The sequence below is a fragment of the Colletotrichum phormii genome (assembly GCF_030913505.1).
Source record: "Colletotrichum phormii strain CBS 102054 chromosome Unknown BDP81scaffold_21, whole genome shotgun sequence".
Lineage (NCBI taxonomy): Eukaryota > Fungi > Ascomycota > Sordariomycetes > Glomerellales > Glomerellaceae > Colletotrichum > Colletotrichum phormii.
In genome coordinates this window covers 679,274-694,982 of record NW_026851463.1, presented here as the reverse complement: position 1 = coordinate 694,982, position 15,709 = coordinate 679,274, and the positions used below count along the sequence as shown (strand labels likewise).

Genomic DNA, 15,709 nt, shown 5'->3' with positions numbered 1-15,709 from the left:
GTTCAGAGAAGTCGTTCTATCGATTCTAGACGCGTTAATGGGGCATCTACTGAGGTCATTAGGAACTGGTTTAAGTTCCTCGCTATCCCTGAGATCAAGGACATCAAACCAGCCAACAGATATAATATGGATGAGACTGGCATCCTCGAGGGTCAGGGAGCTAATGGGTTAGTGCTGGGTATGGCTGAGACGACGTCTGTTCGCAAGAAACAACCTGGGTCGAGGGCATGGGTCTCTATCATTGAGTGTATCTCAGCCTTGGGTAGGGCACTTCGTCCTCTTATCATTTTCAAGGGGAAGACAGTCCAACAGCAGTGGTTTCCATTACATCTCGTTCCATACGATGGGTGGGAGTTCACAGCAACAGATAATGGCTGGACTACAGACTTAACTGCCATTGAATGGTTAGAGAAGGTGTTCATCCCACAGACTATGCCTGAGGCTGAGGGGGAGGCTCGACTGCTGATTGTGGATGGGCATGGGAGTCATACGACGACAGACTTCATGTGGAATTGCTATATTAACAATATCCATTTACTGTTCTTACCACCACACTCCTCTCATGTCCTCCAGCCTCTTGACCAGTCTGTCTTCAGCCCTGTTAAGTCAGCCTATCGGAAGGAGCTCGGTTACTTGTCTCAATGGAACGACTCTACCACTATAGGTAAAAGGAACTTCCTGGACTGTTACCAGAAGGCTCGACTTGCTGGTCTATCAGTCTCGAACATCAGAAGTGGTTGGAAGTGGACTGGTCTACACCCTGTGGCGATGGTTAAGCCCCTGATGAACCCTATGGTACTACCTGAGCCTCCTGCTAAGCCCACCACACCCAAACCAACTAGTCAGGGCAGAAAGCGATGCCATAATGGTCAACAAACTACCCCTGTTGAGCCATGGGATTCTGCCTCCTCTGCAGTGGTCTGGTCGACACCCAGGAAGCTGGCAGAGCTCAGCGGTCAACTGCACTTATACACCCAACTCGACAATGATACCAGCACTCAACGGCTGCTATTCAGGAAGGTGAAAAAAGGCTTCACAGAGCAGGCCTGGCAACTGGCAGCTGCCCAGCAGCAACTAGCTCACCTGAGGGCTCAAGTTACCAACGCTGCAGTGAGGAAGAGGAAGACTGTTCAAATCGATCCCAACACGAAGTTCGCGAACATCAGGGATATCCATCGGGCTCAAATCGAAGCGGGTGAAAAGGAGGTTATCACGGCTGAATCCAGCGACTCTGAATGCCCTAGTGAGGCTGGCAGCTGTATTGTAGTGGGTGTGGTTGAGGATCAATAGTTAATAGTAATGAGGAGGTCGGGTTGTGATCCCATCGTTTTTGTGGTGCCAGAAACAGGGGGGTGCCAGGAAGTGGGGGGTTTGACTTATATAACCCCTCGAAAGGCCTATTACCTAGTTAACTACCTTTTACAACGTGGTTACAAAGATTCATCGTCACTACAGACCATTTCCCACTGACTCCGTTTCCTCCGAACACTAGGCTACATCGGCCGTCCACTTACATGATTCCCTATTATCCTCCCCTTACCAAGAACACTAGACTAGCTCCTTATTTGTCGCTAGGATAAACTTAATATCTAACTTTAACTTGGCTAACTTGTCTCTTATGTAAGCCCAGCTAGCATCGACTTATTCTTACTCCCAGGTGGGCGGCCTCGCTTCTTACTACTTACGCCTTGGCTACTATAGGTAGTGCGGGCTTGTCTAGCTAACTGGCCCTCTACAGGTAAGGCTAGTTATGATAGGACAGGCTGCACTGTGTTCTTTGGCCTGCCGCGGAGGGATACAGCAATCTTAGGGTCAAGGATCCGGCGGTATAGATCTAAGGAAGACGTCTCTCGAAGACGCCACCGAGGGTATACCTCCTATTTACTAAAAGTAGCTAAATCTAACTTTTAGGAGTAGATCTTATAGCAGCATAGGATACCCAGCTCAATTAAAACAGTACAGTCTAGACCATAATCTCCAAGGGGGGCTAGGAATGGCCTCGTGCCAGACGGCATTGCCTTCTTTGCCAGCCGGTATTACTTCCCAATTAATACAAGACACTTCGAGGAAAACATCGTTCGAAGTTCGCCTAGGTACTCAAAGCGAGTACCTATATACTCCTGGCCTATAAGCACTTCATCCTCAGCACAAGCTTGCCTAAAGCGTATCTCCTGGTCACCAATCATATCCTACATAACATCAACAAGTCGATATAGGTAACTAAGATCATTTAAAAGATAACTCTTAATATTATTATTACTTAACTCAGTGCCAGAGGTAACGCGAACACCAAAGTTCTGGTATTTTCGGATAGAGCAGCGGGCCCACTGTACTCTTAAAGGTAGGTATATTGTGTGGAGGTACTAGAGGATTGGGCGTTGGTCGTTAAACTCTTTACAGAGCTTGGTCCAGGCTTTCTCAAAAGCGTACTCAGTCTCAGCAAAAACAACAAACTTCCACATCATAAGGACCCCACGATACATATGAGGGGGGGGCTCATCAACAGATATGTTGATATAGGCCTCATCCTCATTACTTAGCGTGGCCATTGCTTGTATTGGTAGCTGATATCCCTCGTCATCAGACCCACTGCTGTTACTGCTACAGCTGCGGTCCTTAACCCACTTCTGCTTAGCCCTGAGCATAACGTTAGAATTGATGTGGTGGATGCAGAGTTGTTGCTGAACGTCTGGGAACTGCTCATTCAGTGCAGCCTTCATCTACTTGTCGTAGTCTATAATAATAACAGTGGGGTAACGGACTGAGTGTTGGTCCATGAGTTGGCGGATCCCTGCTGAGAGAAACTGGAAACCCTCTAGTCTCTCGTTGTCGATAAGGCCAAACGCAGCGTTGTAAACAGATCCAAGGCAGGTCTGCCCAGTAGCTTAGAAGAGAGGGAGCTTAAAGCGATTGGTGTTGTAGGTATTGTCAAAGCTAATCACCTCAGGGAATCGCTTCCACATTTGGAGACAGTAGGGAAAGGTCCAGACAAGGCCAATAAGGCGGTTTGGCTCGGCGTCTGCCCATTTCACCACGTATGGGATGTCTCGCTCATCAAACAGCTTAATTAATGCTATAGTTGGCGAATATCCCGCTAGTTTCTCTCGGTTTATACGAGCCCTAACGTTATAGATATCTCGCTGGGTGAATAAGGAGTCTAGGAACTACTCCTAGACAACAGTACGCACATCGCAAGCCCGAATCCCAACTCGTCGGCTTGTAGTTTCAATGGCATCCTGAAGTAGCTGGGTAAGCCTACGATATAAAGGGTGTGCAGTAGCTTCAAGGCTAGGGCCATGATTATACTAACTGTGCTAGGGGTCTAGGTGATAACGTAAAAGCCACTTGCCCTCCTCTTAAGCCTCGGCAATAACTTGCCATTTACAACCGCATTTACGAGACTTGCGCTGTCGAATGCCAGCACCTTATGTAGGCCCAGGCTTGCCAAACCGATCACACTAGAAGGTATATCGAATAAGTCGGCCCGAGCTTTATGCCTATTCCGCTTTACAATGCCAAATCCATTAGCTCTTACAAAGATATTAACTCGGTCGAAGAGGGCATCATAGGTTTACTCTGGATCGCCAGGAATCGATGGGTTTGGGATTTCGGTTATCCCATCGAGTGCTGCAAGGCGACAGTACATTGAGATGCGGGGGAGCAGCCAATCGGGCCACTTCGGGCCCCTTTTTCCAACCAACCAACGTAATTGATAATAGATACTTCCAATTACTAGAGATTCTGCGTATGAAATCGGTACCAGCAATCTTCTGAGTTACAGAGAGCTACATCGCACTCGAGGCAGCCCATCCTCGTGTACTTCCCAGGGATACCGGGCTCAACCTCCGGAGGCTCGCGGGGCCGAACAGTGGCATTATCACATTGCTCCGGCGTACAGTCGGCAGTGCAGGCGGCGGCGAGGTCCTCGGGCAGCAGGGCAAAGATACACGACTTCGCCGAGCCCGTGGAACGGCCAGATCCGTCAGAATCGTCAGAATCCATTAATTGAGTATTGGTAATGATGGATTTGGTAGATGTACCGGAGTGGAAATCATAGGGGCAACTCAAGCAGTGGATGTACCAGATGCGGTGCGGGGTAAAAGGGGGCCCGTTATGTGGAGCCAATGTACTGTCGCCTTGCAGCACTCGATGGGATAGGAGGAGAGGAGGATTGGTTACTTAGAGTGTGGTAGGAGGCTGCAGTTCGGAAAGACGCTTCGCTTTGAGGGGAGGATTGCCGTAGGGGTGAATAGGGTGGTGGGTTGACTTGGGGACCCTATGTTTCTTACCATTGACGGACATACTCTTATTGTCGGAGGAGTGCCGTTATTAGCTGTTGATTAGTCCCAATAACCTGTAGAACAAGCTAAAGAGCACTATTGAACTGCTCTGTTGTAAGATGGGAAGGTTACTGGGACTATTCGTTGGGAGGAGAGGGGCTATGCTCTGGAGAAAGTCGTGGGAGAGTAGTCCGCTAGGTTTTTATTATTCCTTTAGGGAAATGACAAGTAAGATATAGCGTAGGCTCTATACTAGGGTAATCGTATATAAGAGGTCGCGTATCTTATAGTATATCGGCTGGGAGCTCGGTAATAAGGTCGCGCTGCCCTTGAGGATTACCAACTCCATAGAATTGGCTAACGCTAGGGCGGCTGCTTTCTAAGGAGGGAGACGATAGTGGTTGGCCAGATGATGGTGGGAGGCCGTACTCAAACAATTGTCGCTCTCGTATAGGGGGAGGTTTATTAGTAGGGGTATTGCTTTGAGATTGGCCTTGTGGAACATCTCTAACTCCAGTTAGAGAAGCCATTATAAGTAAATAGCATAAGTCAGACTTAGAGGCTTGATGATGTAACCTTAGAGGAAAGGGAGCAAAGGAACAAAAAGGGTTGAGATACTTTATGGGTATCTGGCAGAATTTGATTGCACTAACAATGTTTTTTGAGCCAATCAAAAGGTCGAACAGCGACGCCGGTGTAAGGTCGACGCCGGTGTATCAATTTGCGACGCCGGTATATCAATTCCCTTTGCGGATACCCCGACAGTACTCAACCCACCCTAGAGTTCGGGCCAGTCGACTGGTGGGCTTCAACTAACCTCCAACCTACAACGCCATACTTTCCTGCACAGTCTGCCTTAGATTCGAGTAACTGGAACTACCCTGATGCCTCTGTGGTGCAGTCAAACCTGCCCATAAGCTATTCTATTCTATCTGCCACACCGTCTCCGACGAACGTCGAATCGTCCTTCGGTTTAACATCTTCTATAAGTGAAGAGACACTTTGTCGCCATAGCATCACTTCGAGTGATGACGGACCAGAAGTAAACCAAGAGCATGCACCTCCGCACAGAAAGAGGAAGTCTAGCAAGGATAACGCCGTCAGTGCTCACCAAACACCCAGAAAGCCAGCTTTGCAGAGACGCCATAGCAACGTCTCAGAAACGCAGCCACCATCAGTAGGCCGGGAACGCCATAGACGAGCGTCGGCCCGCAACTGGCAGAAGCAGAAGCAACAGAGCGCCGACCTTGAATCAGCCAAAGATTATCGCCGAGGCTCGCAATCGAGAACTCCACCGAGAGCACTCGCAAATCCTGGATCAGGTCATGAACCTCAAGAACGCCCTTGTGGACCACGCAGAGTGCAACCACCCCGCTATCAACGGGTGGCTCCGCTGCCGGGCGGCTAATTATGTTCTCACCAAGGGAGGATCTGTCGATATCGGATGGAATGGCGAGGGTGAATCAAGTGCGGGTGAGGTGTCTATGACAGCGTATCCTCCAGGCTGGACTAGGACTCCATGTGCTTAAAGGCATTGGTGAAACACCTCACAACTTGGAAGAGAAGCCTTCATGTAGTCATACTTAAGAGTCTAAGTAGCTGAGACTTCTTTTGGACCTAATCGATCACTGGCTTCTCATCTCTCAGGCACTGGCTTTTTAATCTCACAATCATTTTGTTTCCCAATGAGGTGTAATATGTGATAGGTGGAACTTCGTGCTTTTCAGTTTCCTGATCAACAGTTGAACCAGTATTATCTATTACAGAGGCCAACATGCAATATCGTCGCCTCAGGGACTAGAAAAGACAAGGTGATCGACCCCCAGATCAAGCCAATACAACCTTTCGAATCTAGTACGAGTTATGCTTCGTGCTGATCTGGGTCATCTAGCCAAGACTACATCCCCGTGATAATTTCCGGGGGCAGCGGATATGGCGTCTGGACCCTTCTGGCTTCCTGGAACAAGACTGGTTTCTGTATACCGATCTTATTTACCGAAACTGATGTACATCCTTGTCAAGGTGATCTGAAAGACATGTCTACTACTCTCATTATCCCTGTGCGGCCAATCGAGTGCAGCGTTTGCCTGATAGACTCTCAGCGGTCCCGTACCCGGCGATCCTGAGTTTGGTTTGCTGGGCAGCGTCATCCTGGCTAATTGACGAGACGTGGCGATCAAATCCTTGGACATAGTTCACTTCACATGGATATCCCAAATTAAGACGAAAAATTCGATCGTGGGCACACACTTTAGCAAATTTGAAGGCCGACGTCAATGGTCTAGTGGAACCCAGTTCACGATAAGCCGACAAACGTTGTGACGGCGAGATGCATCTCTTCCAGCAAAACATGCAGATTCATCGCATGACATGGTAGGTCAGATAGAACGAAAACAAATCCAGAACTCCTGGTATCCATTACCTGTCGTAAGACGTCTCTAAATAATCATAAATCTCGTAGCCCTTCATATGTCGGCAACGAGGGGACTTTTCGTTGTTATCGCGCTTTCCACCAGTACCTTTGTCCGCCTGGTATATTTATTTCCTCATTTCTTGCCAACTCCATTTGCCAGTCGGTTCACCAGCAAGCCTCCCAACGTAGCCTGGATAGTATCCTTCTTGCTCCCACCGCCATCTTTCGAGCCATGCTGCCCGTTAGTATTATTGTTGAAAGCCGCGATGGCAGCAGCACCCGCCGCAGCCGTCGCCATCCTCGTTCCCTTCTGAGACCAGGATGTCTTTTCCTTCCTCATCCTCCATGCCTCACTTGCGCCCGCCACAACGGCCGCCGTAGCAGCAGCTTGTATGATCGCGGCCTTGTCAGAGTCATTACGCTCTAGTCCCCTCGAGGACCGAGACGTCTTACTATCCTTCCGACGGCTGCTGCTGCTCTGTCCATGACCTCGTCGACGAGGCCTGTCATCTCCGCTGTCAGAGTACTCGGCGTATGTGTCGTGCCTTCGGGCAGGGGCCCGACCATAGCTTTCGGAGCGGGCGCGGACGGGACCGGCGGGGCTGTAGGATTCGTGGCGGCGAGTGCTACGCCGGTGGCCACCGCTGGCTTCGTACTCATGGGCGCTGCGAGAGACATGGCGCGAGGCCTTTGGTCGCTCATAGTCGTCATAGTATGGGTCATCGTCGTCGACGACGCGCTCTTTGTGGTGACGTTCCTGGCGTGGCATCATGGGCGAAATCTGAATGGGATCACGATCACCACGTGGGATGTGCCTGGACTTCCTTTGACAAGTGCCGGAAACGGAAAGGCTAGATACGCGGGGGCGTTGCGGAGACGCAGGCTACCGATGAGGCCGTTCGCTTTGGTCCCTCTCTAGTCCTGATAGTGACGAGTTGACTTTGTTGCGCCCGGGAGCTGAAAATGCACGATCAGATCGATAGAAGCGCTGGAAGAGGCAGGGTGGGGAAGAACAGGACGGTTGTGGAACGTCAGAATTCTTGGTATTATTGTCGTGGATCATCCAAATATTTTGTGTGAATAAGGAAGAAATCAAAGCACGGAAGTAAACGCAGCATTGCCAGTGGGGAGTTATCTGATTATGAGATACCAAGTTTGATTGCTCTTGAACACTGGAACTCACACCACCCGGGGAACCTTGTATCACTGGGCACTCGCTCTGCTGGCACTTGCTACCCGACTCGGCAGGCTGAATTTTGCTTTCAAGGCTTGCACCAGAGTTTCCCGGTTGCTTTTTGGTGAAGGGGGGTGATGTAAGAGTTTGAGACTGACGAGGATCATTGCTGTTTCGGTGCGGAGCTGAGGCGTGTTGGGGCGACGGGAGACGTCAATATGATGCGGCCCGCGCACCCGTTTCTGTTGCCCACTTAGGTTGAGCGAAACACGACATGATGTCAGACCGATCGTGCGCAGGGAGTTTATCTCGGTGTGGTCTACAGTTGGTTCTAGGCCTTTGAGAGTCTCGGTGAGCAGGTTTGGCCTTGATCATTATCTATGCGTAGAGCTTTTGGGTTTGCCTATCTCCAGCTCTAGCTTACTTGAAAGAGTCTTTATCCAGCATAATCTGCTTCTAAGAAGTGACTTATAGTCCTAGCATCTCAAATTTGATAAGTTTTCGATGCTGAACTCGAGCTGCAGGGTCTAAGATTTGAGGCACTGATAGTGTGATATCAGCTCTGCCTATGAAGCCCCCACTCTCACCGAAAATAAAGCCAGGGGCTAGGCATTCCACCGAATCCAGAAGGCATCATGACTCTCGTCCATTGTCCAATCGGGTTTCACGCGATCGATCAGGGACGATCGCTGGAGTTGGAGAGCCGGGAACGAGGCTGAAGGGGAGGGGAGGGGACTACGGGGACTATGGATCGTAAGGTAGTCTTATTTAGTCAAATCCCCATGCTAAGGCACTTTACTGAGATGGTTGGCATTGGTTGCCATAGGATCTGGGAGACTAAATCTATCAACGCGCCCCGGGCGGCTGGCCCATCGCTTTGAGATGCTTGCTGCAATCAAACGTGGCGCCTTTAGCTCAAGGGGGCCATCGGACACTTTGCTCCATGTCGCGTGCAGGTCGATTTAATTGATTTCTGCACGGTGGTTATGCGCCAGGGAGGTCGGAGCCCCTTTGATGCGCGTTTCTACGCGTAAATGACAGCGTCATAGACTTATACACAATCTGTGAACTCGACAATGATATGGACCATTGTGACTATGGTGTTTCCAGCTTAGAGCGCAATGATGAGCGTTGACAGTGAAGATGAGTTCGTATATGAACTGGGTAAATGCCGCTGGTCAAAGATGATAAATCAAAGATGATAAATTCAACTCCTTAACAACAATAAGACACAAAATCACCAAGCTTCTTGCATATAATATCTCAATACATCAACTTAGTTAATAACACCACAATGTCTTCCCAAGCCCCTACCGGAGTTGTCCAGGACAACGATTACGTGTCCCGACAGGGTGACCGTGAACCCATTGGCGTTCTTGGCGACGATGCCAAGGTCGAGGATCCCATTGACGCTGAGAATGCCGACTCAGATGCTCAGCTAGGTTAGTACCTATTACAGCGCACATTGAAACCTGATCCTGACGCACGTACAGAGCGTGATGACAAGGAGGCCATTGACAAGAGCAACATTGTGGAAGGTCGTACGCGTGGTGCCAAACCCACTGGCGAGTACCGTGAGCCTGGCGATACCGAGGGGTTGGAGGACAAGCGCCTCGAGTAAAGGCCAATCAGATCTGCCTTATGATTAATTGGGCGGCGTGGAGTTGGGTTATGAGCTGTATGAATAGTGTTTGCGTAATCATTGTATCAACATATTCTCACGTACCACCATAATTTGGCTTGTCCAAATCAACCTGCAGGGTATAATTTGCACCATCAAATCTGTATTACATCCATTAAGATCCTTATATAGATTTCATTGGTTGTACGAAGGACTCGTAGCCTTTACTATTAGACTTCTAATGTTCATCTCTCATGGGGTATGCGACCAACGCTAACATACCCAACCGAGCTTCTGAATGACGTATGAGAGGTTCATTATTATTTGGGTATGTGCTGGTGACTTAGGGTAGTTCCAATCTTGCGGACAGCGACGGTCATGTGCAGCCATGAGACTGAGCAGATCATAAAGAGCCAATGACTCAATCGATCGGCCCCGAGTGACCATGCTTCGTGCTGACCTTGCGGTATCGGATAACCTCGTGACCTTCCTGGTCGTACGTTCTTTCAGCCACGATCTTATAGCCACCGATGGCGGGAAAGATCTTGGTCCAGAATCCCCAGTATACACCACCAAGAAGAAGCACACCGACGCCAACAATGGGGAAGACGTAGTACGGGTAGCCTTCTGCGGTCCAAGATCCCGTGGGCGGGATGAAGGGAACGATGCAGAGGAACACGTTGGCCAAAACGTACAGGACAGTGATAGGGAAGTAGGTGTGCCAAGGTGATGTCCAGTTCTCTCTCTTGTTCCATTGGAGGTAAAGGAGGCCACTAGTTGTAACGTCAGCTGGTGTCCAGAAAAGTGAGGTAGGTATTTCAAGTCAACTTACATTCCAACAAATGCGTTGATCCATGCGCCGGGGTATCTGTATGTGTGTCAGCAAGTAGTCGTTTATCACTTTAAGGGAGAAGACGCACGTGTAAAGATCTGTGATGAAGTTGTAAGCAGGTCCTGCGGGAGGCGCGACGAGAACAATGACAGTAACGATCCAGTGGAGGAAAAGCTAGAAGAACATTAGCTGGAGAAGATGGGTTACAGATTTGAGGCACGTACGGCTGCGGCCGGGGCATTGAACGGCTTGTTGGATGCCCAGAATGTGCTGAATGGCAGGAGGCCTTCCTTTGCCAACTCTTGGTTAAGGCGAGCATGTGCGAAGCTGACAGCAAGCACATTTCCCAAGTTGCTGATGGCGACAAACGCTGGAAGAGCTTTTGCACCGGCACTGTTGCCAAAGACGTTGCGGAAGAAGACACCTGCGACGATAACTTCCGAGGTGGCGAGCTCGGTTTTGGGGATGGCGGCAAAGTACGCAACTACAATTGGTGGTTAGTTGACCAGTGAACAAGACCCAGGCTGTGACTGTTAAAGTCATTGAGCTCACCATTGGCAAGGACGTAGAGAATCGTCACACCGCCGATGGCTAGGGGTGCAGCGATAGCCAGAGTCTTGCGCGGGTTCTTCAGCTCGCCCACAACATAATTGGCGTTCTCCCAGCCCTTGTAACTGTAGATGATGCGAAGAAGTGCAGTCGCGTATCCATACACACCACCGTTGCCGTAGCCTTCTCCCTCTTCGATGCGGAAAGCGTTGTCAAAGTTGTGGGGGTTCGGCACGCGACGTCGACCGGCTAGCGCAGCAAACCCGGAAAAGACAATGAAGAGCAAGACGATGACCTTGAACACGCCAAGGACATTGAATAGCCGGATACCCCATTTGGGTGTAATGGCGTGGATGCCGACGGCGAACGTGGCGCCGGCGATACCGATGCCGCGAGCGGTCCAACCATCCGGTGACTCGGATCCCGATGCGAAAAGGATGTATCGGCCGAAGGCGAGGGAGTTTCCGGACGAGAAGCCAAGGAGAATCATCTGCGAGGCGAGAACGCATGTCGCGAGGTATTCGGGGTGCTTGTAAGCACGCTCGAGGTAATTCTTCTCGCCGCCGGATCGGGGGATGGCGAGGCCGAATTCGAGGAAGACGCTCATACCGCAGAAGGTCAGGATGCCGCCAATGACCCATAGCATGAGGGCGACGCCGACGGAGCCGGTCGATTGGAAGATACCGGAGGGAGTTGAGAAGACTGGGAAATGGGATAAGAGTCTGGCACACGTCGTGATGGACCGTTTGTTACTTACTACCGGTCCCGATCATCTTGTTGAGGATGAGGAAGACAGCTCCCGTGACACCAATCTTACGCGACTCATCGAAGGCGTAAACTTCCTGCTGTTTCACCACGCCTACTTCTTCCGCCGAATCGTCGTCCCGCACCACGTGTCTGTCCTCCCCAACATGGTGATCGTATTTGAGTGGTGAACTCATAGCTTGCTATCGGCGTGAGAAGCAAGAATCGGCCGAGCTCGAGTTCCTGTGATGTACACGGCGTTCACGTGCTAGAAAGCACTACCGGGAGAGTTCCAACGAGAGAATGTGTAGAGCTCGAAGCTAACACAGGCAGATCGGCAGGCGGGTGGTTCTTAGAGAGGCCCACGGCAGCTATATATGTGTCCCTGCCTTGCAGATAGCGTTGCTGCGTCGCAACCCAAGACAAACGGTGAAAGTGATCATCCCAGGCCTTGCTGCTGAGAGATCCCCGCATGTCATGGCACTGTAACGTCACGCAAGGTTCGACCTGCGAACCGACTCGATGCCTGGTACCACGAGGGCGGCACGGCGGGATACCAAGGGGTGAGCGGGCGAGGAAAAGAGCACTTGAGATGGGTGAGAGCGACCTATTGAGATTCGAATAGTGATGAACCTTGGAGGGTCACTGTAGCTCTGACGAACTAGATGTCGCGGAAACCACAAAATAACCTCATGAACCAACACCCGCTGCTCCACTCCAACCAGCCAAATCTTAAAAACTTTGCGTGCTTCCAGAAAGAATCGAGCATGGGTGTGATGTCGGGGGTATGTACCGCCGTGGCTGACACTCATACGAGGTGACGGGCGCGATTATAGCTTCTCAAACTGCCCGAGTTGCCTCTTGAGGCTGAATCGTCATAAATGCCGGCAAGCTCGCGAGGATTGCTTCAACCAGTTATCAGTGCTGTTCTACGCTTTGAGAATGCGTATTTGCCTTGGAGTGGTCAGGTTAAGTGAGATGAGCATCGCCGCCAAGAGGGCGTCAGCAGGCTGGGCTGTCTGGGCAGCGGCGAAGACAACCAGAGGGTTAGTGACTTTAGTTCAAAGGCCTTCCAGTTACGGAAGGTCGTTTGGGGCCTTTGAACACGGCCCATATGGAGTCGCTTGGCGGTCCGTTGAAGTTGGCTGAGAGCCCGGGGACCCCAACTAAGACAACAGTGGAGTGAATCAAGGGGGGCGCGGGGGGCTGGTCGTTTGCCCTGCGGTGCGGCGTGGTTGCAGTGCCAAGTGAAGCGGTGATGAGAAAGAGGAAAGCTAAAGGAATTTCTTGATGTCGTGCTCGCTGGGGTGGGATGGCGACAGTTGTTGGACCGAGACGTGCGGACGGGCTGTCTTTTTGTTTCGTGCGCTAAAACCTCGAATACCCGCTGATGTGCAGCGTCTGCCCCAGCTGAGATCAACTCTAAATAAGTGTCTTGTCAACCGACTTGAGTATGTCACATCCGTGCTCTCTCTTGAGCTAATACCTTAGTTGTGAAGTCTTCTTTCGCAGTCTGGGGGATTTTTGTTAGCAGACTCCACTGCGTAAGTACTTAAGCAGTATGGCCGTACCGTAGTAGGTAAACTTCCGACACATCCTACTTACTTGTGTCAATCGACTCGAAGGTAACAACAGTAAGTAGTTGCCGAAACTCCTGATTTCAGACAACTAGACCCACATTGGACAACATCCACTAACATTTGATAATAGAAGTTAGACCGAAAAGCGCAAATATCTCCTGATTTCTCGCTCGAGGTGGTGGAATGTTTGTATCCTCAATTCTCCATTTGCAGATGCCTGTGAAGCCTTCATACCTATTGTACTTGACTGCAAAAGTGCTTGTTCATTTCGTCTTGTTCACAGTTCAGTGTCTAGTTGCCTCAGAAGCCTCGCTCAACTAAATAATCCGCACCAGGTGTCGACCTTCTTCGTATTTAACGCATGGCATGGTCCTCTCTTCTGCATTGCGGGCGAACAAGCTCTCCCTCAACTCCTTGCCCCAACCGCGGGCGATCCCAATGCGCCGAAAGATGCCCTCTTTCCTATCTTGAAGCTGCAACAACAAGACGCAGATACTCCCATCATTGCCGGTCTATTCCTAGCTGGCACACAGAACAGTTCCGGCCGATGATTCTGAATGCTAGCCCACTGCTGGCTGTCATCAAAATAGACATGGGGCTGATACTCCATCATAGCCGAGTCTGCGCGAACACTAACTGAAATTTCGTTGACGACCATCATCAAGGAATGACGACTGTTGCTATAATGGCTGAGTGAGGCATCGGGCAGGAGCTCGAGCTTCTTGAGGACTCCCCAGAGCCGTAGCCACCCGCCGCTGATCAGGCCCGTTGTATCGCTCGTAACGTAGTCAAGATGTAGATCCTGCACCTCGATCAACATCTCTACCGCTTCGGGATCCATAATAGCTGGGGTGACCTGTCCATCTACCGCCGCCCAAGACCAACTTGGGGCCCGATAGGCTGACGGCCTAGCTTGTGCCTCGTTAGCAACAACAGCCCACATCAGTTCCCGCTCTAGATAGCGGCGCCACATCCCTGCAACGTAACGATCTTGAAGCAACTCCCTGACCATCTTCGCAACAGCTGAAAGGGCCACCAGCTTGTCACCAGGGAAGGTAAGTTTAGCTCTGGTGTAGGCATTCACAATGTTGCACCAGTATTGATACTTTGAGACTTCGCCGTGACCCCGAGGCTTCCAGCCGATCTGGTTGTTGCCAAAACCCTTGATCCGACTGGGAAATCTGGATAGGTCGATTAGCAAGCCTTCAGGATAAATCTCGGCATCCTCCTTCTGCTGGCACTCCCACATGATCTGACGTTGGCCAAAGTAAAGCACTCTTGGCGATAGCAGTCTTTCCTGAAGAACCCAGGCTCTAGTATTTATGACTGCATTGGAGACTTATATTCTCCAAAAGCCGTAATCTTGAACCAGAAACCGTGTATCCTTATAGTCGACGGGAAGGTCTATCGTCTGTGAACAAAAGGCATCCGGATTGCTACCATGGAAAAGAGAGTGATTTGCGTCTGGCGCATCGGTCGCTGATATGTTGACAAAGGACCCCGAGTATATCTTATTCATATCCGTTGACTCCTTTCTCCAGTCGGCGAACTTGTCGCCCCGTTGGATGATGCAGAGCGAGTCTATCCAAAGATATCGGACGCCCAGACGTCGAGTAGCCTCAACAGTATCCTGGTATAACTGGGGCAACGTATCGAGCGGTATATCTTGAAGCAGTCGAGTGTAGTTGTCTGTCGTCAGATTGAAGGATTCAGCAACGCCCCAACAATGACTTAGTGTTGCATAGGAACCTTTGATAGGCGTGATGTTCGGGAGGATGAGTCGACAACGAGAGCTTTTCTCCTCCAGCGGTCCGGTATCAAGGAGACGAGTAGGGTACCACTGTGCTGTCGCGGATAAGTGCGGTTTGGCACCACAGTTTGAGTGTTCAGCTAAGCATTCCGAAATCCATCTCTGCGCAACAAGGAAAGTATCGTCGGACCTAGTGCTACAGGAATAGGATCTGACTTTGTACTGGCATGCGTAGACTTTGTGAATTCTATTAGCAGGCATATCCTCGACATTTTAGCCGGCCTCGTTATCAAGTAGACGTACATTCTTGCGGAAGAAGAAGAATGTCAGCCCGCGCGAACCCTTTCGACGGACTTTTCTTGACTCGAGACGCCTTACTGTAGTCGAGAGCGACGTGTAGCATATAAGCGTAGGGATAAGCAAACTGTGCTCCGTTGGTTAAGTACCCGGGCGTGAGGGGTGGCTCGATTTCTTCTGTAGACTCTTGTTTCGTCGGTTCGGCGCTCAATTGCCTGATGTCTTGTCGCTCATCCATACCCAGAGTAGCCCAGAGTCGGTTGCAAATGTAACACCCGGCGTCCACAGAGGCGGTCAGACTCTTGCAATCGCGGTGATGTGGCTCTTCGGGGTCTTTCCAGCCTCATTTGCCAGTAATCAATCCGTAGTCTTGCTGTGTCCCAAGGACGAAACGACAACAAGCGCAAATCATCTTGAGCTTCTAAGACTTTGTAGCTCCCCAGGGTGGGATTCAATGGTTTTACACTCA

At 50.5% G+C, this 15,709-nt stretch overlaps 5 protein-coding genes across 5 annotated transcripts; 2 read left to right on the top strand and 3 right to left on the bottom strand.

The window, feature by feature from the left end:
- Nucleotides 1–5,112: 5,112 nt before the first annotated feature.
- BDP81DRAFT_436423 (uncharacterized protein) lies at nt 5,113–5,913 on the top strand. Its single transcript, XM_060591132.1, has one exon. It carries the CDS (start codon nt 5,606–5,608, stop codon nt 5,807–5,809), a length of 204 nt encoding a protein of 67 aa, XP_060441228.1. The 5' UTR covers nt 5,113–5,605; the 3' UTR covers nt 5,810–5,913.
- Nucleotides 5,914–6,643: 730 nt separating this feature from the next.
- BDP81DRAFT_100593 (uncharacterized protein) lies at nt 6,644–7,680 on the bottom strand. The gene has a single exon (XM_060581363.1). The coding sequence runs from the start codon at nt 7,463–7,465 to the stop codon at nt 6,827–6,829; it is 639 nt and encodes a 212-aa protein (XP_060441227.1). The 5' UTR covers nt 7,466–7,680; the 3' UTR covers nt 6,644–6,826.
- Nucleotides 7,681–9,161: 1,481 nt separating this feature from the next.
- On the top strand, nt 9,162–9,488 carry BDP81DRAFT_328401 (uncharacterized protein; the record flags this gene model as incomplete). Its single annotated transcript, XM_060585213.1, has 2 exons — nt 9,162–9,309; nt 9,361–9,488. The coding sequence occupies 2 exons, from the start codon at nt 9,162–9,164 to the stop codon at nt 9,486–9,488; spliced, it is 276 nt and encodes a 91-aa protein (XP_060441226.1).
- Nucleotides 9,489–9,689: 201 nt separating this feature from the next.
- BDP81DRAFT_381904 (amino acid permease) lies at nt 9,690–12,114 on the bottom strand. The gene is made up of 6 exons (XM_060586897.1): nt 11,627–12,114; nt 10,873–11,571; nt 10,545–10,804; nt 10,409–10,494; nt 10,321–10,356; nt 9,690–10,261 (listed from the first exon to the last, which is right to left on the bottom strand). Exons 1-6 carry the CDS (start codon nt 11,808–11,810, stop codon nt 9,910–9,912), a joined length of 1,617 nt encoding a protein of 538 aa, XP_060441225.1. The 5' UTR covers nt 11,811–12,114; the 3' UTR covers nt 9,690–9,909.
- Nucleotides 12,115–13,510: 1,396 nt separating this feature from the next.
- On the bottom strand, nt 13,511–15,691 carry BDP81DRAFT_483919 (heterokaryon incompatibility protein-domain-containing protein; the record flags this gene model as incomplete). The annotated part of the gene is made up of 9 exons (XM_060595085.1): nt 15,637–15,691; nt 15,247–15,582; nt 14,570–15,158; nt 14,470–14,506; nt 14,181–14,433; nt 14,135–14,147; nt 14,079–14,101; nt 13,725–14,039; nt 13,511–13,659 (listed from the first exon to the last, which is right to left on the bottom strand). The coding sequence occupies exons 1-9, from the start codon at nt 15,650–15,652 to the stop codon at nt 13,511–13,513; spliced, it is 1,731 nt and encodes a 576-aa protein (XP_060441224.1). The 5' UTR covers nt 15,653–15,691.
- Nucleotides 15,692–15,709: the final 18 nt, after the last annotated feature.